Raw genomic sequence first — 24068 nt, 5'->3', positions numbered from 1 at the left:
CGTGCGAAAGGCAGCCCCTCTATTTCTTACTGCAGCCACTGCTATCTGCGCTGTTGCTCTTACTGCCTGGCACAGCATCTCCCTCAGATCAGCTCCCAGACCGAGCGGCACCGGGACGCGTCCCGCCGCGGTGCTGGTGGGCGGCGGCGCTCCAAGAGCCGCGGAGAAGCCCAGCCCCGAGCGGCCCCGGCCCTCTGCCCCGACCTCGCGGCTACAGAACTGGCCGGGGGGCACGACGGGCCGCGCTACGCGGAGAGGCGTTTTTCATCCGCGTACTTTCAGACGAATCGGGAGGTTTCGTTTGGGCTGGAAACTATTGTCTGTTGCTCGGTGTCCTATTTTGCTCCAGCCTCGGCTCTGATTGAACGAAATGTCTCGAAGCCTATTCCAAAAAGATGCTCGTACAGGCTTCCAGATGCTAAGATTTAGATCATTTGAACGTCAGCGCAGCCTTCTGGTAACAGAACACATCCAAATGGATTTCGTTTGTATATTGACGTCCGTCAGACGGGAAAGAAGTGCATTTTAGAGCTGAAGTCTGTCCCGGCCGTGTTAGCAACGGGGCTGCAGGCCGGGCGAGGCGAGCCCGGACTCCCGGGGGCACTGGGGGCTGTGCTCGAACGCGGGGCCGGCACCTTCGGCCCGCTTCCCGTCGCCAGCGGGATCCTCCGGTGAGGGGCACGGCGCTGGCAGCAGGTGGCTCTCCTGGAGCCCGGCCCGTGCCCCTGCAGCAGGGAGAGGGTCGACGCCTCGGGCGCTATAGGGAGCGGGGCCGGGCACCGAGCCGCCACGCAACAGCCGCCCCGCCGCCAGCCCGGGCTGCTCTATCCCTAGGGCCGCCCCGGCTTAAACTTCCCGCTGAGGAGCGATTTACCGTCACCCGAGGGATCAAACCGGCCCGGCCCCGCAGCCGGCACAGCGCACCCTAGGTCACCTGCGCACTGGGCACGCCCTGCGGGGCTTTCTCCGCTCTCCTTCCGCTAGCAGCGCTGCCCCCCTCTCCCCTTCCGACACCTCCACGAGTGTTTCTCCGGGCGCGCTGTCGCTCCGCGGGACCCCTCTGCTACCCGCGGGGCGGAGCGGGCTCCGGGCGCGGCTCCCGGAGGGGCCCCGCTCTCTGCTTCCAGGGAGCGGAGCGCTGCCTCCGCCCTCCGCCCGGTTCCTTTCCATGAGCAGATCGTTAGCATCCCTTGCCGGCTTTCCTTCTTCTTCTTCCTTCTCTTTTTTTTTTTTTTTTTCCCCCTTTTCTTTTTATATGAATAGATCACCAAGCTGGCCACATCGACCTGGCGGTCACACGGCTCAGGGGAGAGAAGCTGAGGCTGTCACAGGAGCTCAGAGAAAGCCCCGGGGAAGGCCGGGCGGGCATCAGACCGCGCGGAGAGCGGCTCCGGGTGTCAAACGCGAGCCTCGAGCCTCTATTTTTCTGTTGTTTTGAGTCGGTGGATCAATTGTCATCGGTCCTGTCACCTAAGAAGCAATGATTCCGATTCAACTTGGCATCTGATTTTATTCTAATGGGTTAAATTGGGTTCACTTTTTCAATTATCCCAGGTTTGACTGCGTAGTATTGCATGACAACTCACAGTTTCATCGGGTTTGGCAAAGCGAGCTTGCTCCGCGAGTACGTATATCATATCACATCAGATCAGGCTGAAGTTTGCTGTTTAGCGATTCCATTCTCGAGTCGCTTTTTGTAGAAGTGGGAAGGGTTGCTGCAGTCCGCGGCTGGTTCGGCACGATTCGGGGAAAAAAATAATGCAGCGAGATGGCAACAACACGGGGTTCGCCGCTCAGCAGTGAATTAAGCACAGAACGAAGCAAGCGACACTATGGGGAACCGCTCCACTCACCGCAATATTTTTAGCAGCCTCTCAGCCCTCGCCTTTTTTTAATTTCCTAATATGCTCTTTGCTTTATTAGTTTTATTTACAACCGGCTCCCATTAACACCTCACCTGATTACTGAGGAGCTGAGACAGCTAAGCAGGAAAACCCAGCAAAGCGGCCAAAGCTGGGAGGGAGCCGGTTTGGTTTTCATTCGTTCTTTTTATTAATATTTGTTTGTTTTGTTTCGAAGTAAATATTTTGAAGCGGGCAGCAAAGAAAAGGCAGGTAAACGCGTGTGCTGCGGGGGTCAGAGGTGAGAAATTCGCGTCAATTCCGAATCAGAAGCGATGTAGCGAGGGGGAGAGAGGCGAGAGGGGGAGAGGGAAACAATCCTTCCACGCAGCAGCTTGTTTATTTTAATTAACGTAGGGATCCTCCGCCAGGGAGAAGGACCCACCTCCATCTCGCGGCTGAGCACCGAGCCTCTCCCCACCCAGACCCCAGCCCTCGCCGCTCATAAAGGAGGGCACAGTTTGGGCAGAAGCTCCTAAGGTCGCAAGGTAAGGTCCTGCATGAACCCCTGTAAGCGGTGCGGCGATTCAGACCTCACGATGCCATTTGCGGGTGTTCCTTTGCCGTCGTGTTGTGTTGTTTTTTTTTTTTTTAAACCAACAGCCCAGAATGGTGGTTCCCCCAGGTGCTTTCGCAGTCAGCGTTCGGTGCGGGTGTTTTAATCCGGACAAACAGTAGTCTGGGAAGCCCGAGCCGTTCTTTTTAATAAATACGGAGCTGTGTTCTGTATTCCTTTTTCTTTCTCATCTTATTTTTTTCCTTCCTACGAAAGGCTCCCCTTACCTGTCCGTGAACGTAGCCTTTAGGAGCATCCTTCCCAAAAGCAGCTAAACACGGTACTTTCCGACGGCTAAATTACACCCGGAGTGCGCGTTCGATGGGGGTTACCGTCAAACCGCCGAGGAGCTGCCGGCTGCGCTCCGCCGCGGTGAGCAGAGCCGCTGCGCGCACATCGCGATCCGCAGCCCTGCTCGCTGCTGCCTGGCCGCGGGGATGCATCCCTGGCAGTGCCACGCTAAGCTCATCGCGGTCGGTTATCTCAGTATCACCTCCTTCGGCAAATGAATACGCGGCTCAGTGCGCGTTTTCGGATTACCGGGCGCTCTGAGTTTTGCTTTTTTCGGCCCGATGCTCTGTGCTGGTAGCGCAGCCCCACACGTGCCCGAGCAGCGCCGGCCCGGCCAGGAGCAGCAGTGCGGGGTGTCGCGGCGCTGACCCCGAGCGGCTCTTCTCCGGGGGTGCGGGGCTGGAGAGAGGCGGTGACGGTAAAAGTTATTACGGGCGCCAGAGGGGAATTTGAAACAGTACCAAGATATTATATATATATATATAATGCAATCAATTTAAATGCAGAAAGCAACCTTGGCTACATTTGGTATCACCTACGAGAGAGTCGACTTTATTCCAATTCTCTGTTTGTGTGCCCGATTCCACGGGGCGACGAGGCGGAGCGGCAGTAGCCCCGTGCCCCGCAACGAGCTGGCAGAGCAGAAAATAGCGATAGGTTGTGAACCTAGACCCGGCTCCCAGCGCCCGGCGCGGGCAGCAGCACTGCCATTCGCTGTCGCCGTTTCTGCGTTCGGATCCTCCGGACGCGATGTGCCGGGCAGCACCAGCGGGGCTCAGGTGCCCGAGCGGGACCGAGCCCTGTGCCCTCCCGCGGCCGTGCTCCTCGCGCTGGCTCGCAACGGGAGGGGGCTGAATCAAACTCCTTCTGTCCCCTGCTCCCTCCCCGCCGCAGTGCCCTCCCCTCTCTTCTAATTATTGCTGGTTAATTATTAATTCGCATGTAGATGTTGTCCTAAATTCCCCGAACTGAGCGCAGGATCGTTCACGCCGTAATAGGCTTTAGCTTGGAGCCTGTGGCCGAGAAGAATGAGAGCTCTATAGCGGAGCGGTGCCGGCATCGCGTGCCGCAGCCCGCCCGGAGCGCAGGGGGACTGCAGGGGGGGAGGGGGGTCGGGGGAGGGGGGAGCTGATGGCAAAGCCAGGCCGGGGAGGGCGGGCCGAGCGGCTGCGGGCTGTCCCGGGCTGCAGAGTCCCACGGCCGAACCCCCCCCCCCCCTCCATCTCGCTGTTTGGGACTTTTGCAAAGGCCGAGCACGTACTTAAGGGAAGGAAAAATCCTGCACTGGCTGAAACGCCTCGAACGTTGCCCATCTGATGTCTTCCCAAAGCGCTGCTGCACCCCGCAACGAGGAACTGCGTTCGGAGGCCAAGTGCTAATGCGAATGGCTTCATAGGGGATGAAGACCTCTATTTGGGCTTTAGATGCTCCGTTGCGGGCTATCCTACCCAGCTCGAAGGGCAGCGGCTCCCACAGAGCCCGGCCCGGGGCGCCCTCACCACCCGCCCACAGCGGAGCAGTGCCAGGACAGCGAGCCCGGTGTACCGGGAGCTACCGCGGGCCTTTGGAAACGGAGAGCTCACGTCTGATGCTAGCAACAAACTTTTGATGTCCCTTTAAGTAAGCAACACATTCATCAGGAAGCGCTTTAGAAACCTCCGGCCTCCGTTAGCGGAGCGGCGGATCCGTAACGCTACCTGATGGAGCAGAAGGGAAGGGCCCTCTCATTAATTAAGCGCGCCCGCCTGGAGGAGGTTCCGTCGTTCCTGACATTGCTTACGAGCCTGCCCAATTATTCCTGACGGAGCCGCCGAGCCCGGGCGGAGGTGGCAATGCGGTACCGACGGGCTCGGCGCTGTCAAGGAGCGGCTCTCGGCCCCGCACCTGCGGCACGTCGCTGCCCAGAGCGCCCGGACCGGCAGGGACACGCAGGAACCGCGCAGGGAGGACGTGGTTCGGGGATGCCCGAGCATCGCCTGTGCTGCACGGCGCGGGGGGAAGCGCGGAGCCAACGCAAAACTGTTCTCTGCTCTGGGGCAGGCAGCGATCCCCACAAAATAGCTGGACGGGAATAAAGGAACATTTCGTTGGGAGAAAAAAATAACAAACAAACAAAAAAACAAACGAAAAAAAAAAAAAAAACGCTAGCAGCAAATCAACCCAAACCCTGAACGTGCCACCACAGTGGAAATATTTCACTCAATGACTAAACTCGTCTCTAGAAGAGATGTTGCCCTCACCGCAGGCGCCCGCCGGGCAGGCGCAGGGCTGCGCGCAGCCGGACGGCCGTGCGCCGGCCGAGAGCTCCTACTAAGGGCTCCCAGCCCTCTCCCCGGCGCCGGCCGCCCGCGCTCCCCGCTCCCTCCTTCCTCCCGGGCCGCTCCGCTCCACGAAGTGGCTGCGCGGCCCGGCCCGGCCCGGCTGGGCTCGGCCTCAGGGCAGAGGGGCACTGCGAGGGAGGGGGCCCGGAACGGCTCCCGGCCCCCGGATCGAATCACCTCCTTTATTTTTTCCTGATGGCTCATTGTGCTAATTGACTTGTTTTCTCCAAGGAAAGCCCATTTCTCCCTCCTCCTTCCCCCTCTACAGTTTTTTTTTTTTTTTTTTTTTTTTCCCCTTTCTTTTCTTTCTTTTTCTTCTTCTTCTTCTTCTTTTTTTTTTTTCTTTCCCCTTTTTCATCTTTAACCGGGACTGCTCTGCAGGACTCCACGGCTGGTGGGGGGTTTCTGCCCGTTTTAAGGGAGATTCCCTCACCCCTTTGAGCTTCGTCGATTTTATAGCTATTACTCTTATTAAAACACACACGCACATACAACGCATTGATTTCCATCCAAAAGGGCTAATTACATTACTTACAGTAAATAGCAGCCCTGCTGTCCGGGGTCTAGTGTGCCAACAGAGAAAAAAAATCCCGGCTTATTTCACTTGATTGACTTCATCTTTGTGTGAAATTGTGTTTTATGAGCTGTATTCTGGCACTCGGAGGAATGTAGCAACATTCAATCTGCAAATAACATTAATTTTAGCTACTTAGGGAGAAAGAGAAGGGAGGAAACCGGCCTCCTGGATCTTGGGTTACAGGGAAGAGGTGACTCGAGGAGCCCCCGAGGATGGCTCTGGGATGCTTTGCAGAGGAAGTGGGGGTTGGGGCACTCCTTGCAGCGGCCGCGCTGGGGCTCGGTTGTAGAGCGTCCCCCAGGGAGCGGGGAGCGCGGAGCTGCCGCCAGGAAGATCCTTCGGTAGGGATCGAGGTGTCAGGAAACAGCCGGCAGCTGTTCCAGGGAAAGGCGAGGAAGAGCAGTGTGAAAAGTAAGTAGGAAAAAGGGGAGTGGAGGGGAGGGAGAGCAGGAGAGAGATTAGCCAGGAAGGAATGCGCCGCCCGGACCCCTGCGCGCGATGACCGCTGGCAGCCGGAGTGGCGAGGGACGGGGGGAGGCGAGGTCCCGTTTCGGCTGAGGGCGGGGGGCCTCCCGGAGGCGGCGGGGCGGGCTGTGCCCGAGGACCGTGCGGGACCCGAGCGGAGCCGCCGGCTTCCGCCGCTCTCGGAGCCCCGATCCCGGGCGCGGAGTCCCCGCTGTACGGAGTGGCCCCGGGGAGCCCGGCCCCGCCGCCGCCTCGCGGGACTCGACGTTTGGGGGAGGTAATAAAGCCCACCCCACCCACAGGCCCGGCTGCGATGTTTGTCGCTGCTTGCCCATCACTAGGGGTTGAGAGGAGTATGACAGGTCTTTGTTGTCTGAATAAAAATCAGTGGCGGCTCAAGGGAGAGAACTCCTCCTACTAAATTATCAAAAATGGGCTGGCTTTAGTCTCTTAACAAATTGGACAGAGCTCCGGAAGGCAGCAGTCCCAAATCCAACCTACAGGCACTGGGAACTTTAAAGCAACCAGGGACTGCTTGAAAATAGCACTTCTTTTTGCTTTCTTTGTATTCAAAACTATATCCTCTCCCGACCGGTTCTGCCGCCCCAGGTCCGAGTCTCTCCGGTCAGGAGCCCCGGCTCTCCAGAACAGTAACAGATCCTTTAGCTCGTTTTTCTTCTTTGATTTTTCAAACTAATTATTATTACGTTTTCTTCCCCTTGTTTGTTTTCCGCACACCTTCAGGAAGCCCTCGGTGCTTGAGCAAAGAGAAGCTCCTATTGCAACCTCCTTCCCTGTGCCGTGCGCCTCGGTGTAAACATTTTGGATGATCTAAAGACTCTGGGGTCTGTATATGGAAATAGTGGGGTGCAGAGCAGAAGAAAATACTTGTCCTTTCCGTCCCCCAGCCATGCTTTTCCACGGGATCTCCGGAGGCCACATCCAAGGAATCATGGAGGAGATGGAGAGGCGATCCAAGACCGAGTCCCGCCTGGCTAAAGGGGGACAGATGAACGGCCGAGAAACGGTAAGAAAGCAGCCGGCCCTCCCGGAGGGGGGATCCCTGCGAGCGTGGGCCCGCACGGGGCAGTTCGGCCTCGGGGAAGGGAGCTTGCCTGCCCCCGTCCTGCCCTGCCCCTGTCCCGCTTGTGCAGCCCCGACACTGTTGCTGCAGCGCAGGGCGCTGCGTGTGCCGGGCTCCGTTAGTCGTTTGTTTCACAACTGCTGCCGCGTGTGCTTTCTGGAGTAAGGGGCAATGCGTGAAATCGCAGCAGGGACGTTAGTAAAGCCGCTGCAGCAGCAGCCCTGTCCGGCCGCCGTGCCCGTGGGAGAGGGGCTTGCAGGCGGGCTGCGAGGCTGCTCGCACTCCGTGCCCCCCGGCACCTTCGGACGGACCCGCAACCCGCGGCCGCTCGTTGCTCGTAACCATTTTTGGTCTCGAGTGTGGGACCGGTACGGAGGTGCTGCTCTTTCCGAACGCAGCGCCGGCCGGTTATTCCGTTTAGTAGCATCTCCCCTTTCTAGTGCCGGGTCCGAGGTTTTCATGAATGTCACGGCAGATGGAGAACGGGATCCCTTTCTTCCCAACTTTGTGGGGCTTCCGCCCTCCGCGCACGAGGAACAGCGCACAGAGCAGCGGCCTGCAGCCCGCCTTGCCGCTTCAGCCGCGGGGTCTTCTCCTCTCTCTTAAATAGCTCCCGCTTTGTTCAGCGAGAATTTGCAATGTAAATTCCACTCACTTTTTCAATTGCTGCAAAAGGGGGCGAGGAAAACGACTTCAGATTTAAAAAATGAACGCGGAGTCGCAACTTTAAAACGGTTGCGACTTTCGAACAAGAAGTTCGGGGCGTTTTTTTCCCGTCCGTTTCTCAGCAGGCGCCTCTCGGAGCCTCCCGGCCGAGCTTTTGTTGCCGCGGTTCCTCCACCCGCCTTTGTCCCGAGCGGCGCTCCCGGAGCTGCCCGGGAACCCGCACCGCTTCGGGCCGAGAGACGCGCGGTGGAGCTGAGCCCGGGCCGCGTCCCTGCTCGGCGGGGCGCTGAGCGTCCTCCACCGCTGCCCCTCGCATCGCCACCTGTCACCTTTCTTTGATTTCTGCTTTAAAGTGTTTGGTTTTGCCTAGCACGGGGTTAGGCTGTTCTAAGCATGGAGAAAATTTACCAGAAAATTGATTCAAGCATGCACCCTCTGCCATAAACTTCTAGTGTGGCAAAACGGTGTTTCTCTACTTGAAAACGCCATTCTTCGGGAGCATTCTAATATCAGAATGTGAAAGCGATGGGGAAACTACTGGCTCAAACTTCAGAAACCCTAAGAATCTGCTTTTCTCCCCTCGCTGCGGCCTAATCAGCAGCTTTCACATACTGCAAAGACACGAGCTGGTTAGGGGCGGTGTGACGAGACAAACGCGAAAGCTGAACCCCGATGAGCTGAACTTGGTGGCCCGGGCCCGAGAGGGTCCCTTTGTGCAGCCCCAAGGCCGCCCCGCTCCGTGTCTGATCCCCGCGCTGTTGTTTTGCAGAACATGCCCCCCATGAGCCCCGAGAAGCCTGCTTTGTGCGCCGGGTGTGGAGGGAAGATCTCAGACAGATATTACCTGCTGGCTGTTGACAAACAATGGCACCTCAGGTGTCTTAAGTGCTGTGAATGTAAACTGGCTTTGGAGTCAGAACTCACCTGCTTTGCCAAGGACGGCAGTATTTACTGCAAGGAGGATTACTACAGGTACAGCAATCAGTTCTCACGGGTTCAAAATCACGTCCCCTCCCCAGGCATTACGAACCGAACCGCTCTTTTCTTCCCCACGGGAAGCTCGCGAAGTAGCTTTTTGCGGCCAGCTACCCCCCCACGCGTCCCCTCACAAAAGTCTCGCACGTTTACCCACCGGGCGGGCGGCCGGGGGAGCCGAGCACGTGGCGGCACGGGAAGGGACTAAAGAGCCGAGCCTCGGGCTCCCGCCGCTCCGGGTAAGCGCAGGAACGCAGCCTGCGGCCCGGCGGAAACTTTCCCTCCGACCGCCGCGCTCCGCATCCCCGGCGCGGAGCGGCCGAAGGTCGGCGGACAGCGGCGAGGCCCGCACCGTGCGGAGCCGTGCCCCTCGCCCAACCCCGAGGAGGCGGCGGCTGGGGCTGAGCGGGGGCCGTTCGCTCGAACGTTTCGACACCCCCAGGGAGCCTCCACTCCTCCGCGGCCTTTCTGGTCTCTAAACGACCGAAAGAATGGGGCCGCTTCGTTTTCTCCCCTCCCGCGTTTCTCTCCGCGCTCTGGCGGCGGGGAGCTTTTGCTCGCCGCAAGATCTAAGCGAACAGGTCATCCGGGCGGAAAACTCGAGGCGTTTGCCCGACGGCAGCGGTGCCGGGTGTCTGCGGGGACTGCGGGAGCCGTCCCGGGGCGGGGAGGGACGTGCGCGGCCCCGGGCTCCTTGCCGACCTCCCGCGGCAGGAGCGAGGCGGACAGCGCCGTGGCGAGGTCTTCCTTGACCTTTCTAGTTGATGCCCACCGTTCGTTTCCCTCAGAAGGTTCTCCGTGCAGAGATGTGCCCGCTGCCACCTTGGGATCTCAGCCTCTGAAATGGTCATGAGAGCCAGGGAGTCGGTTTATCACTTGAGCTGCTTCACCTGCACCACCTGTAACAAGACTCTGACCACGGGCGATCACTTTGGCATGAAGGACAACCTGGTTTACTGCAGGGCCCACTTCGAGTCCCTTTTGCAAGGAGAATACCCCCCTCAGCTGAGCTACACCGAGTTGGCAGCCAAGAGTGGAGGGCTGGCCCTGCCCTACTTCAACGGCACGGGCACCGTGCAGAAGGGGAGGCCCAGGAAACGAAAGAGCCCTGCCCTGGGAGTGGACATCGTCAACTACAACTCAGGTGGGCAGCTCACCCGGCTTCCCCCCCCTACCCCCCACCCCGTCCTCGGCTCGGAACGCTCTCGGGCTTCCCCTGTGCCGGGTGGTGTGTGGGGAGCTCAGCCGGGCCCCGGCTCGCGTAACTATTGGCAAATCAAACCAACGGCTCTCTGAGGGTTGGAGTTTTGCAGGAAAGCTAACAGCAGCCCTCCTCAAAGGCTGTCTGTGCCCATTAATGTCAAACACTCAAACTTAGCCGCTTACCAGGGTAAAGACAAAAACAGCAGAAAAAGTAGAGAAACACCACACCTTTCTCTATAGAAACCTGGGAGATACCGTTGCCATTATTTGTGTTTCATTAACGAAAACACTTCATCATTTAGATTTCAAAGTATAAGAGTCCAAAAGGATCAGGAAAAAAAAAAAAAATGTAGAGCAAAAGAAGGCTAGAACGTGGCCAGCACGATGTGCAGGCAGTCAGAGCAGGTCTCCGATTCATAGCACTGAACTCTCCAGGCGAAACAATCCCGGTTTACTGGCACATAAACAATCAAACTGCACAAGAGGCCAACGAATAAATGTTGTTCCCCATAACGAAGCCTTAACAAATGTAATTAACAGGAACGGTTTCTGCTCTCTTAACGGTAGGAAAGAAACGAGTGTCGGACTCTATTAAATTTCCTCTCTTTCCGCCACTTCAGTACCCACGCCGTGCCCGAGCACCCCGTGCTAGGGGCTGGAGGGAAGGGAGATTTACGCGCTATCAGGCGCTTTAAGAGGAGTTTCGTTAGACGGAAGCCGAAAGTAGAGAGGACAAACCCGAACAGAAAGCCCCCGCCTCCCCAAAAGCTTGGGGAGAAAGAGCAGCCTCCGGAAGGGGCAGCGGGCAGGGAGCAGGCAGCGGCTGCCCCAGGCGATGCGGCCAGGGAAGCTCCGCGCCGGTTTCAGCCCCCTCCCTCCGCCCCAGTTCGGGCCGCTGCTCGGAGATCCGTGAGCAGCCCACGGCTCCCCCCGCACAGACTGCAGCCCTCCCCGGCACGTCCTCTGGGGCTGCTGTGAGACGGGCCGCGGCTGGGAACGGGGTGGCTGTGCGAGGCTATTTCATCTCCTCTGATGCGTAGACCTTGGAGCTGGGGTAATCACTGCGCTAATTGTTCCTTGTTAATTGAAGATGACATTGGAATCCCTGGCTGCGGAGCGGTTTCCAATCAGTCCTGAAAGCTGCTAAAGAAAAGCGAACCTGTGGCACAGCCCCGGTTCATTCAGTGCCGGCCCCTGGTGGGGAGGGGGGGGGGGTCCCCATCTGCCCGCTCTCTCGAATTCTCACTTGGCCACCCGAATTCCCCAGGTCCCCAAACAGAATTATTTCTACGGATAAGTTATCATTAGAATTAGCATCAGAAATGTTGTGGGTATGATAAGACACCCCTGACATATTCAACAGAGACGTTACTTGTGAACGCGGTCACAGTTTTTGGGTGCAAGTCCTGAAAATCTCCTTTGTTACAACCACAAGGGTTGGAAGATTCACTGACTGCAAAGTGAGATTAAAGCCCACTGCCCACTATGAAAATATAGCCCATTTCATTGAGGTCTCACCTAATTTTGAACAAACAAACAAAGAAGACCGCTCTAATTTGATGTCTTATGGTTCATGTAGATGGCTGAGGAATTTGATCTGGTTGGGCTGTATTTTTTGCTTTAAGCATTATCTAGCAGTGTCCAGTGCTTACACACGGTCTTGAGAAAATACAGCCTGCAGCCAAAGCATGCATCTGGTGCAAACGAGTCCAGCCCATTGACCTGCTGTGCTGCAGATCCAAGGGGAGGAAAACAAGCCTCTGACAGTTATGAAATGAGTTGCAGTGGATGGAACTATTTCTTGAAAGAGGAGAAAGATAAAGTTTCTCAATAATTGGCAGCCACTTCCTACATGCATTTCCCATCCTTTGCCCTGCACTCTGGCATCCTCCCTTCCACATCCCATCTCCCAGGGATAGCAGCCTGCTGCACGCCCGCACAGCCCCGCAAGCCTCACACCCTGCAGCCCCCAGCACATGTCTGTCCTGGACCATGTGCTCCACGCCAGCAGACTCTGCTCATGCCGAGTGTGCTCCTACAGCTCCCTGCTTCCTGGGAACAGGGCACTTCCCTCCCCAGGTAAAGCGAGGCCTGACGAAGCTGGCTGCATTGGGATGGCAGGCTGTTACAGAAACAAATCAGACTTCTAAAGCCAACCGGTGCAGCTGACCCTGATTAGGCCAACAGCCCCACAGAGCTGTGCGCAAAAATCTGCATAGTCAAAAACAGCCCCCATGATCAGGCTCAGATCTGTGCATGAGTTTTGTTGTGGAGGAGCCAAGCATGGGGCCAGGGTGGGAAATGGGCTTCTGCTGCCGCACCTACAACAGCTTTTCTATTTTGCATGTTGTTTAGCAGTTTGATTTCTGCTTCTCAGCTGTAAAGTGGAAACAACAATAAATAACTCAAAATGTTGTGAGCTAAAGCCATTCGCGCTTGTGAACTGTCTGCAATTAATGTGAAAAAATGGAAGAAACTATTCAAAACTACTTAAAACATTCAAAGCTTTCTCTATATTACCTCTTATATCATAGAATTGATATATATTTTGAGGCAACTGTGTTGACTTACAGCTCACAGGATATAGAAATGAGAGGGTGAAGAAGATTTACCTAGGAAAATATTTTACACAGCTGTTGCTCCAAGAGCTGCTTACTTTACTTCATAATAAATACGTGTGTGTGAAAAACTAAGAAGAGTTCACTTGAAAAATTCTTGGCAGTAGAAAGCAAAGAGTTCTAGCTCTTTCCAAAGCAAAATTAAATTAGCAACTCCCTGATCCCATTGCAATGAAATAAGCAACAATATCTTGCCCAATTTTCTGCTTTCTCCTGGTTCTCCAGGCAATGGTATTAAGTTCTGCAGGATGATGTGGCAAAGCCACACAATGCTGTTTCACCCGTGTAAAAGGGAGATGGATCTGATCACTGCATGAACAGGGGTTGTCTGAGAATGCTCCCAGCTCCGTTCTTACTTTCTCTTGAAAATGAAAGTCCAAACAAAGTAGATCACAGATGAAAAGAGAAAAAAAAAAAAAAAAAAAAAAAAAGCAGCAAGCAGGACAGAGGAGTGTGAGGAAGTTTGCTTTGCTGCCATACCCCTGAATGATCCAGGAAAAGGAAACACACAAACAGCTTACAAATTTCTAATGGAAAACCTGAGGTCTGAATCTGGTGATCTACTTTATGGCAGCTGATGAGTTACTGCCCACACAATTTGACTGAAGGCAGTGTGACTACCTGTGAAAACAAGGAGTAAATGTAAACCCCAATCTATCCTGAAATTGTTTTTACGGTAAATTTCGACTCCTGGTGCTTTCTGAAGTGTCAGTTTGCTTTGTTTGAAAGTGCAGATAGACTTCTCACGAAGACTAGAAGCAAATCTAACTATAATTAAATATTCACCTGATTTTCTGTCAAAGCGTTGTCTTAACAGTGTCTGTTCATGTTGACTTGTCTTATAATTCAAAAGAGAAAACACCTTCAAGAAGCTTTCTATTTTCTCTTGGTTTCAAGTTGTTTTGCCTGTTTTTAGCTCTGTCAACATCAGTGTCTCTCTATTGTCTTCTTCGTCTTTCTCTCCTCTCTTTTTTGAGAAACTGGGATCAGCTTGCCCTAGTAAATAATCCACTATCTGAGAGCCAAGAGCTGTTCAAAAATTCAAATGATCAAGTAATGAGTCTTGGTCTAGTTTACACACATTCTGACTTCTTTTCAATTCAGTTCAGTCATTAGTACTCCTTGCTATGATTATGTGTTCAATCTTCTCTTGTTTAAGTGAGCTATCATTACAAAGTGCTATCCTGAAAGTAATCCAATTGTTTTTAAGCCAAAGAGAAAAAAACAGGTGTTTTTCTTCTTCTTCTTCTTCTTCTGTTTTTTTCCAATATTGTCGTGTCTTTCCCCAGCGCTAAGTGGTGATGCTACAAGTCCATGAACAGCTGCCACTCTAGGGTACAAAATCACATCCAGAGAAGTGTAATCTGGAACAAAATAATCTTTCACAGATGCTTTGGAAATCTGGAATCAGAGAAATTGGGGAAAGTCTTTTAAATTTTGGAGCCACTATTTACTTGGTTGCTTGCAGGAATCTCGTTAATCAGTACCAGCTAAGAGCTGCTGCTGGGTGGGACTGAGATGGAGGGCCTGAATCAAGCCTTGACCAACTACTTTCTAGAGATGCTTTACAGAGGAAAAGTTTCCAAGAAGTTCACTTAAAATCTCAGGCAGAGTCCAAAACCATTTATTTTATCAGCAAAGAAGTCCAGATTTTCTGCTTTCCTGATCAACTGTCATAACAAACTTTCCTGCTGTACATCTTTTTTAAAGGTACTTGTGATTCGGAGGAAGGCTTAGGAACATTCAGAATGCTGGCTTGACCTTTATTCTTCTCTCAAGCTAAGAGTGTTTCAATGAGTGAGATTTCAAAATCTGAATGAGATTTCAAATGACTCTTTGGATGCCCAAAGCAAAACCATCACCACAGGGAAAAGACTTGTTTGAAAATAAATGCCAAAGAAGAGATAACTTTCTATGCCTGCCCTTAGTAGGTAAAGGCCTAGGGGACATAGCATGTTTTAAGTATAAGAAAAGGTCATCTTCTAGTTCTTTTTTGTCTCATCTAATTATCACATCTATACTTAGTCTTGCACCATGTTAGCGCTTCTTTTCTTTCTTGCTCTCTAGCTTGCTTCCTTCCCTCCAAATAGTACCTTAGCCATGATTGTTGCCTCGATTCCTTTATCATCCACGCGGCACAGCCACTAACTCGCTGTTTGATTTATCGAACAGGTTGTAATGAGAACGAGGCAGATCACATGGACAGAGACCAGCAGCCTTATCCCCCATCCCAGAAGACAAAGCGCATGCGCACCTCCTTCAAACACCACCAGCTTCGTACCATGAAGTCCTACTTTGCTATCAACCACAACCCAGATGCCAAGGACCTCAAGCAGCTTGCCCAGAAAACAGGCCTGACCAAGAGAGTTTTGCAGGTAAGAAGCCACCATCGCAGGCTTGACAGAATTTTCCCCTACTGCTGCCAGTCGATAGCATTTCCCATATGTGTAACAAGAGCAATATATAAATACTTTTGCTAGTGTGTCCCTAGTGGGTGTGCAGAGGGGTGTGGTATTACATGACGGGAGTGCCAAATGTATACCTGAAGGCAGCCAAATACTGAAATGTGATTTATAAGTAGTTGCATCCTCAAGATGAGGAAATTGTCTCCAGAGTCTATGACCTGGGGGACATCCTGGGATCTGTAGTCTCTATGTGCTGACCTTATTAAGGACAGAGGTAGCAAATCTACTCATTTTACACATACTGGGTGAAGCCCTTGGGCTCTTGAGAGGCAGTTAACGTGGCCCCTCAGTGAGCAGATCCTCAATATACAGGAGGCAAACTTTGACCAGTACGATCTTCCAGGATCAGCCTGTTCCCTTTTACTACCAAGGGCCTCCATAGCAAAGTTACTTCCCTGTGAAAGAGCTCAGCAAATGACATTAACAAAATCTTCGTAATGGTGCGTGCTAGCTCAGAGAAGTTAAAGTGAGGTATGTGTTGTAAGCTGTGTGCAGAGAAGGGCACTAATCTAGGGACAAAGAGAATCTATTAGCAGTGATTGCTTGTCTGTATTCCAAATCACCTAAAACACTTTCAGTGAACCCTGCCAAAGAGAAGGACTAGGTAACCGATATCAACAAGCTGCATGACAGGGACAGTGTAATTTCCCCTCCTTCCTTGTCAGTCTTTTAAAATGATTAAGATAAACTTTAAGCCTTAGCCAAAATCTGCTCGTTCACCCTTTGCCTTCATCTTTGAGTCTCGACCCTAAAACTCCCCAGGCGAAACGAGCACCAGTGGCCATGCAAAACATTGCCTCTGTTGGGCGAGTGAGCGAGCAGATTTCCCAGGACTTGGCACTGGGCCCCGAGCCTTGTGCAGGGCCTGCCTGTGAGCCAGTACCACCAGTAGCAAGCCAGGCTGTAGAGTGATGTGGGCAACTTGCCACGCAAATCAAACATCAAAAAGATGGCGTAAAAGCAAGAACAAAGACATACAAACAATCAAACAAACAAACAAGCATCGGTAAAGAAATCCATTGGGATTGGTTTGCAGGTTTGGTTTCAAAACGCAAGAGCCAAATTCAGAAGGAACCTTTTGCGGCAGGAGAATGGGGGTGTCGATAAAGCGGACGGCACCTCACTTCCGGCACCGCCCTCCGCAGACAGCGGCGCTCTCACTCCACCCGGCACTGCGACCACTTTAACAGACCTGACCAATCCCACTATCACTGTAGTGACATCAGTGACCTCTAACTTGGACAGCCACGAACCCGGGAGCCCCTCACAAACTACCTTAACGAACCTTTTCTAACATTGCCGTTTTTTTTTTTTTTTTTTTTTTTACTCTTACTCTTCTTCTTTATTATTATTATTATTATTATTATTATTTTGATTATTTTCAAGCCTTTTTTTTTTTTTTTTTTTAAACAAAATAACAAACCCACAAAATATTTGGGAAAATAAACAGCTTGATGTGTAGCATCTGCAGCCACTTGGCAAATGAGTTTGAAGTAATATGTTGCTATAATAAACGAACATTTATTGTTGATAAATTGTACTCAAATTTTTTTAATTCATCAGGCAAACGAAGAGAAGTTCTGAGTCATTCTAATAAGTGCCTCTTAAAATTGTATGTTACTTATTTCCACAATCTTGAAAAAAACATGAATACCACTACGACTACAAAGCCCAAAAGTTTCTTTTCTCTCCCTGATAATCAGCTAAAAGTCAGTATAATCATAGACAAAAGAATGCTGCTTTCACGATTGTATGTTCACTTCCAGGACCCGAGATTTCCTTTTATTTTTATAACACATCTAAAAGTTTTGTACGATTTATTTTTTAAATGTAGACAAATAAATACAACATGGATTAAATCGATGATGTAGCCAGACTGCAAGTCCCAGTGCTTCTTTGTAACGCGTTAGGGCCATGGCCGACCCCCCGGGCACGCTGGGAGCCCCACGGGGCCCAGAGCTGCCCTTCAGCCCTGCACCCGGCCCACACCGAGGGCTGCACCTGGTGGGGGCCTGGAGTGGGGCCCATCCAGCACAGCCGAGGATGTGGGTCTCCGAGCTCACCTCTGCGAGTTACGGAGGGCAAGGGTGGGAAATGCCCTTGCGGAATGAGCTCGCTGCTGTAAGGGTATTGTTAGAGCAGAGCAGCAGCTCGAGGTGGGAGTCCCTCTGATCTGACACATTGCACAGGGAGGGGTTTTCCTTCTGCTCTGCAGTCAAATGGCACAGGTTAAGAATTAATTAAAAAAAAAAAAGGGGACAGTTTGCTGCTCGGCCTCCGTGCCGTACTACTAAAGCAAACAGGGGTGGTCCAGCTACTTTAGCGAGCACCGCAATGATTGCCAACGATGCACAAGCATGTGTACTGTTAAAGGAGCTTTTGATAAATCACAGTTTTTCAGGGAAATGGAAATAAGCAAAATATAATTTATTAAGATGTTTAAGGAACATGATTTTAGTACGATTTATTCATTACTATTTTGAATTTACTGTAGCTGTTTTCTGGGATTGTATCAGACTCTTTGTTTAACACACAAACTTAAAATCTTTAGTTCCTTGCTATCTTTAACATACGCTTTACCTTTTTTTAACTTTGTATAAAAGGAAAAAAATGTTAGCAAAAATTCTTACAAAATTGGGAATTGGCAGCGGATAATTTTGAAGCAGATAAACTCAGAAGCCTTGTGGATGCTGATCTCAATACATTTCTTAGTTTACAATAGCAAACTTTCTTTTTTTTAATTTTATTTAAGCTAAAAGTCTGAATGGTCTGGGCAGTGGTGAATGTTCATTTGTATCCTTTTATTGTAGTTGAACACCAATTAGATTGTGGAGAGTCTCAGAAACAAAACCGAACAAAAACCAGTCAAGATCTATGTCTTGCTTTTAGTGGATTGTTGAGAATAACTTTGCACATATACCCCACTTTTTAGACACCATCAAATCTCTTTTTTGGTGGTCAAAGTGGCTATTTAATATATTTTAAAGGTGTCCTTTTTGGCTGTATAAATGTGTGGTTACATATTGACAGTTCACTGCCCACATTAAAGTGCATTATTGTAATTTTTGCTCAGGGTTTTTAGAAAATTAGCACAGAAAAGTAGCTTATTTTTAAAAAAAAAAGATGATGGAAGAGATGTTAACACTGTAATAGAAGAAAGGTGTGTTTGCCATTATATATTTAGCAAGTATGGTTATCATCTTCTACGGATATTAAATCTTGACTTTTCCTATTTCTATTATCTTATGGGCATTTACCACTAACCAGACCAAACAACCTTGGTAAGGCTGAGATCTTTATTAATACACTTTTACAGGTAAAAATATTGATACTTATAAATTTTGTTCTTTGACAGAACAATATATGGTACTAGAGATCTACTTTATTAAGTAGACTAATTAAAACTCAGTTCTACTATGTGCCTTATGATATACCTTGGGAGTAAGTTTGTGAAAAATCAGGATATATGTGTTGTTTGTTAAATTAACTGTTTTAAGCCCTTTTGACACCTCACTAGTTTTGTACTGTTTTACCTCTTATTTCTGAAACTCTTTTTATGGTGTATCCTGTTAGAGGGGACAAACATGTCATAGAAAGCAGTTGTGCACTCTTTCAGATATAGTTGATAAATCCAATAATCTTATATATTGAGCTTCGTGTTTATAGTACAGTAAGTGGTCTAGCAAAATTGTCCATGTTTCTTTGTTTATTGATAAATGCATTGTATAGAAACTATTTCCCCTAAATATTTATGGACCAAACAATTGTGATATATCCTATTAAATTTGTGTGAATAAACCATTTTGAATCTAAGGAGTTATTATTTCCCATCAGTTTTTATTATTATTATTTTTTAATTTAAAGCCTACATGTTCCGGAGTGTCTCTTTGCTTTTACGGTACCTGCGAACAATTGGTATTAAACATGCAAACACGGCCTTTTAAGTATTCTAAAACAGGGTCCCTTCTTAGGTTTTTGATTTCTTCCTAATCAATGTATGTGCTACTGCTGGTGCGATTTAGATGTTAGCCTCTTAACCCCCTTTTTTGAACATGCCAAGTAATGCCCCACTGATTTGGTATGGAAACCCCAGCATAGGCTTCTAAAAAAGTCAGAAAGCTAGCAGCTAAAGTAATTGCATGACGAATATAACCTAAATAATATGATGAAATGAAGCAAGATTTAATGCTAGGTGTATTGAACACAAACTAGAATTGCAGACCCCGAAAAGCCAGGTTGCTCTGTAGTTTAATAAATTGTCACTATGATTTCTTTCAGGGAGAACAAATCATGGGGCATTACAGCCAAACATCCCGACGTTTGAAAATTCCCTAAAGTATTAAAAGAAGGGGAAAAGTTTGATCGGAAATCCACTGCAGTGAAGACAAAGACAATATTAGGTTATGATAATCATACATTTAAAAATCTATCGAGCCAAAAAATAAAAATTAAAGACTTGATGTCATTTCCTGAATGTTAACAAAACATATGTTATTTTATGGTGTCTAATTAACAGAACTGGAGGCTTCAACAAATTGTGTGGTATTAAAAACAAATTTAGAGAAACTATGTATAAAACCAGAGCAACCTGGCAGCAATCTACCCAGCCCATATTCGAAGAAAACTTTTCTTTAAAAATATCACATTTGTCAAGCACAAGTACTTGTAAAATAAAATCTGAGTGCATTCATTCCACTTGCTTGCTAGTGTGTACCAGTCATACCTGTTGAATGGATTTTTGTAAATTCAAAGAGAACTTTTCACTCATTCCAAATCATAGGAATCAAACCCAGTAACTTTAGTACTATTGTTTCTGAATCCTTTTTTTTTTTTTTAAATGAGACAAATCTGCATGCACTTTTCCGTCTGTCACATATAGTGTACATTTCTGTATGATGAATTTCTCTTTGATGTTTCTTGTATAATAGCTTTCATTAATAAACATTTTATTTGATGCAAACATAGTTAACTTTATGTAAACACTTAGCTAATTGTTCCAGCTAATTTAAACTTTTCTTTTGAAAAAAAAAAGCAGTAGAGCGCAGTTCCAACACGTTATATATATGAAATCAGAAAGAATGAGGTAGCAATACTGTTACACAGCGAAAAGTATTTCTTTTGGTGTTTACCTTTTATTTTTTTTAACCTGCTGTATAAAACTGACACTTTTTTTTTTTTTTTTTTTAAATCCCATTGGCATCAGCAGTAAAACAACCCCGAATTCTTCTTCCATATCCGAAAACATAAGCAGTATGTAAAACTCTCAATGACTTTTAGAATACATGGATATAATTTGTGGATCCCTGAGCTGTTTACAAGGTCACTATGCAATGAGCAAGTACATTACAAATAGTTGCTCCTGAGATTCCCAGTCTAAAAGGCAGATGATTTTTACGAGGCGACAAGCGAGTGTGACAATAACCAATTATTAGTAATGAGGTTTTGTAAGCGTTAAGCAACTATTTGCAGAAAGATTTTTTTAAAATATATTCCTATTTAGCTGTATAGCCAAAGCGTATGTTAAACAAATTAACATATAAAAACTTGCCAGAAAATCTTTCATTAAGATGACATTTTTATTATATACTAATGAACCCTATGTAAACAATGTAACTTTTATGAATGATGGACATTAAATATTTCACTTACGTGTATCCTCAGCATTTTGCATGTTTTCTTAAGCTCTTCCAGTTTCTGAATCCTAAATCCTGAATCCTAAAGAGAAAACCATACAATTATTAACAACATAAGACAAAGTTGCATACAGATTACTGCAGCGATCTCTGGAAACTGGTAACCAAGAGTGTTCTAACAGCAATAAAAAGGTATCATTTATTGGTGGCAATTATGGGAAGTATTGTTTAAACAACAGTTTTATAGTCTGTTGTAAAGTTCTGTTTAAAAAGGTTAGCATGGAGGACTTAATTCAAATCAGCTTGATCAGAAATTTAAGTATACTGTGAGATTCTTAAACCGAGCCTTATGTGCATTTATTGCTGCAGAAAAGGAGGCCGTGCAGAAAAGTGATCATTCCTATCTCAGCCATAATGTGGTTTCCCTGTGTTGTCCACAAGAAAATATTACAAACATTAATTATTAAACCCAGTAAAGATCTAGGGTGGTGTTTAGGGCACTGAGAAAACTTACTCTTGCTAATTTTTCTTTTGTAAATCACTGCATTCTTTAGTCAGTTGGAATCCTTCTGTACCATTTTAATGCTTACAAACATATTTCCAGTCTGAATTATTGTCCATGTGCTGCTTTTCTCATTTGATTTAAATTAGAAAAATAAATGAATTAAACGCTCCCAACGAAAAACAAGCTCCACTGAAGTAAATGGCAAAATTAAATTAACTGATTAAAGTGCAACCAGGGGAATTTTGTGTCTCCTTGATGATTAACGATATCGAGGTTTCATTTCTTAACAGTGCTATTGTTTGTCTGGGGATAGTCTGCATTTAGTGCTCTGATTCGTATGAGTAGCTGCATTTGCCATTCCAAGGTTTTTTGCAAGATAACGATATCTGTCCCTTGCATTTAGTGAGTAAACATGTTGAAGGGGCAGCATTATACTGGAAAGAAAAGTAAGGAATAATTTCAGACAAGATTTAAGAGCATACAAGACAAACCTGAGTTTTCACTTGTCAGAAGTGAAATGTGCTAGGGTTCTTCCTAGTGGATGCATGCCCACAGCTAGATGCAGCATTTCATTTCACTTCTGGTCTCAAAAAAGAAGTCAAATTGTGCACTCCTAGAACATCTGACTCAGAATTATTCACTAGAGGAATGGTTTGCAGGGCTGGGTCAAATGACAGAAGGCTGACACCAGAGCTCACTGGAATCGGTGAATTTTCTCTCCCTGATCCTGTGGGCTTTGAGCCAGGAGCTGAATGAACATAGAGACTAAATTATTCTCTTGCCTCTTAAGAAAGCATAACCTTCAGAATGAGATAGAATATATAGGACAGCAATGCCGCTCTGTTCTTTAGATTTCATTCTTGAGAGCTGCTAATGCAAGCACCTGGCACATGCATTCAATTGACTTCAAAATATTTCTTCCTCCTTCACCCAAATACAGGACACAAATTATACTACTGGAAATTCCAGAAGCTATTATAGTGTTGGAGACTTTATTCAGTTATTCTGCAGTGCTGAACAATTCTCCTGCACTTCTCAATTGACACAGACTTATCTTGACACATACCTATATACATATCCTTGTCTTGCCTTCAGATAACTAGTACATTCATATCTATTTAAGTCACTCAAACCTATAGGAAGTAACTCTCCGGGCTCACACGTTCTAGCTAAAGCAGTTGTCATAATTTTTATTTTGTTGTTCCTCCAAAGTAAAATATTTTATCCGAAGCAATTTTAGTTTATGAAATTGCACTTTTTTTGTATGCTTTTTTTTTTTTTTCTCCATAGCTTTGGTTCAAAAAACTGTAGTGCTTGAAACATCTACATGCATGGATTATTTTGCTATACAGCTTTTCCTGTATTACCCAAAAAAGCAAAGTCACTGGAATCATTGAATTTGTGGCCTGCATGTTTCTCTATAAATGTTTTACTCTTCAAATAGTTTTAATCATAAAAAATGATATTAAATGCATTCTATTTTTTCTAGTGTGATAAATATTAGAAATGATACCTTCTTGGCTGCACTCAGCTTTGGAACAAGTGTGTTTCTGCTTTTGGAAATGGAATTGTGAGCAAGCGTCCTTTGAAATTTCTGATACTTGCTGCTGCTAGGAACAGAGGGGCTAGACTGAAGTCCTAATCTAGCTTAACAAAAATCAGTGCTATTTTCTGTTCTGCCTTCTCTTCCAACTGGACTTTAACTGACGCTAAGAAAAATGTCAGTACTTATTTTAGTGCTAGAAAATAAAAGTGAGATGTTTTCTTTTGTACTTCAGTTATGCACTTCAATAGAGATTTCTGAGTCTGAACAGATGCACGGTGTCTTGAGTATATGAGACTGCTGCATACAGCAGATAAATAACACAGGAATGAACAGCCTGAGAAATGGTTATTGGACTAGAAATGTAAGCAGTCACAGTGGGAAATGTGGTGATTTATCATCTTATGAATCCTTACTTCACCCTTTTCCTTCAGGAATTTGTACTCAGCTGAGTATAAATGACCAACTCACTTTCTGTGGCCATATATAACTCAGTGCTATGACTGAGACGCAGTAGAGAACAATCCATAACAAGAAATTCTCAGGAATAATTACCTCAGCAAAATAACAAAATATTATTTATGCAATATCCTAATGACAGTAAATAAAACACAACAGCAGGAAAACTGACAACGTCAGTATCATATCTTAATAGGATGATTTGACCAAACAAATGCATATCCCATCACTCCAACAAAGTATGCAGTCTTTGCAGAAGGGGCAAGATGAGCTTAGAAACTAGCCAAAAAGTATTCACTCACAGGTGAATACTTTTCATCTTCAAAGGTACTCTCATAATTACTGGTCATGCAGCTGTTGCAATTGAATAGACTGTATCTCACATCTTCTTTTCTGGTTACCTAGTGCAGTATTATTTGACTTGATGAAAAAAAGTGGGCTTTGGAGAAGGCACTGAAATGGACACTCTGAAGTGCATGAATGCCACTGTGTGCCTGCAAGCATATTTGATAGGAAGTACTGCACAATTCAGACTCTTAATATCAGTCTTAAAGAATTTACTGCTTTCTTTTTGCTTCTTATTTATTTTTATTTGAAAATTCCTTTCTTTTTGAGTGTGAGGCTACCTGAGCCTTCACTATATTAACTGAAATAATCTTTAACCATATTTAGTAATTTTTTCTTAATAATCAAACCCTTGGACAAGTTGTTGTTTTTTTTTTTTTCTTTTTTTTTTTTTTTTTTGAATGGTGCAGAATGTGAATCACATTGGAACAAATTAAGAAGTTACTGCTACTTTTTATTGT

At 47.7% G+C, this 24068-nt stretch overlaps 1 protein-coding gene across 8 annotated transcripts; it reads left to right on the top strand.

Annotated features, from left to right (window-relative positions):
* Positions 1 to 1302: 1302 nt before the first annotated feature.
* Positions 1303 to 22503, top strand: LHX9 (LIM homeobox 9). Of its 8 annotated transcripts, XM_048946522.1 has the most exons (7): positions 6477 to 6720; positions 6856 to 6924; positions 7020 to 7138; positions 8631 to 8833; positions 9625 to 9980; positions 14830 to 15032; positions 16159 to 16512. In XM_048946522.1, exons 3-7 carry the CDS (start codon positions 7022 to 7024, stop codon positions 16414 to 16416), a joined length of 1137 nt encoding a protein of 378 aa, XP_048802479.1. In that variant the 5' UTR covers positions 6477 to 6720; positions 6856 to 6924; positions 7020 to 7021; the 3' UTR covers positions 16417 to 16512. The 8 variants fall into 8 exon arrangements, with proteins under 8 accessions (XP_048802480.1, XP_048802476.1, XP_048802477.1 ...); XM_048946523.1 differs by lacking the exons at positions 6477 to 6720; positions 6856 to 6924 and adding an exon at positions 1303 to 2389; XM_048946519.1 differs by lacking the exon at positions 6477 to 6720 and adding an exon at positions 1303 to 2389 and having other exon boundaries at positions 6856 to 7138; positions 16159 to 16511.
* The last annotated feature ends 1565 nt before the right edge of the window (positions 22504 to 24068 follow it).

Source organism: Lagopus muta, chromosome 5 (genome assembly GCF_023343835.1).
Source record: "Lagopus muta isolate bLagMut1 chromosome 5, bLagMut1 primary, whole genome shotgun sequence".
Classification (NCBI taxonomy): Eukaryota; Metazoa; Chordata; class Aves; order Galliformes; family Phasianidae; genus Lagopus; species Lagopus muta.
This window is presented reverse-complemented; position numbering and strand designations above follow the sequence as displayed.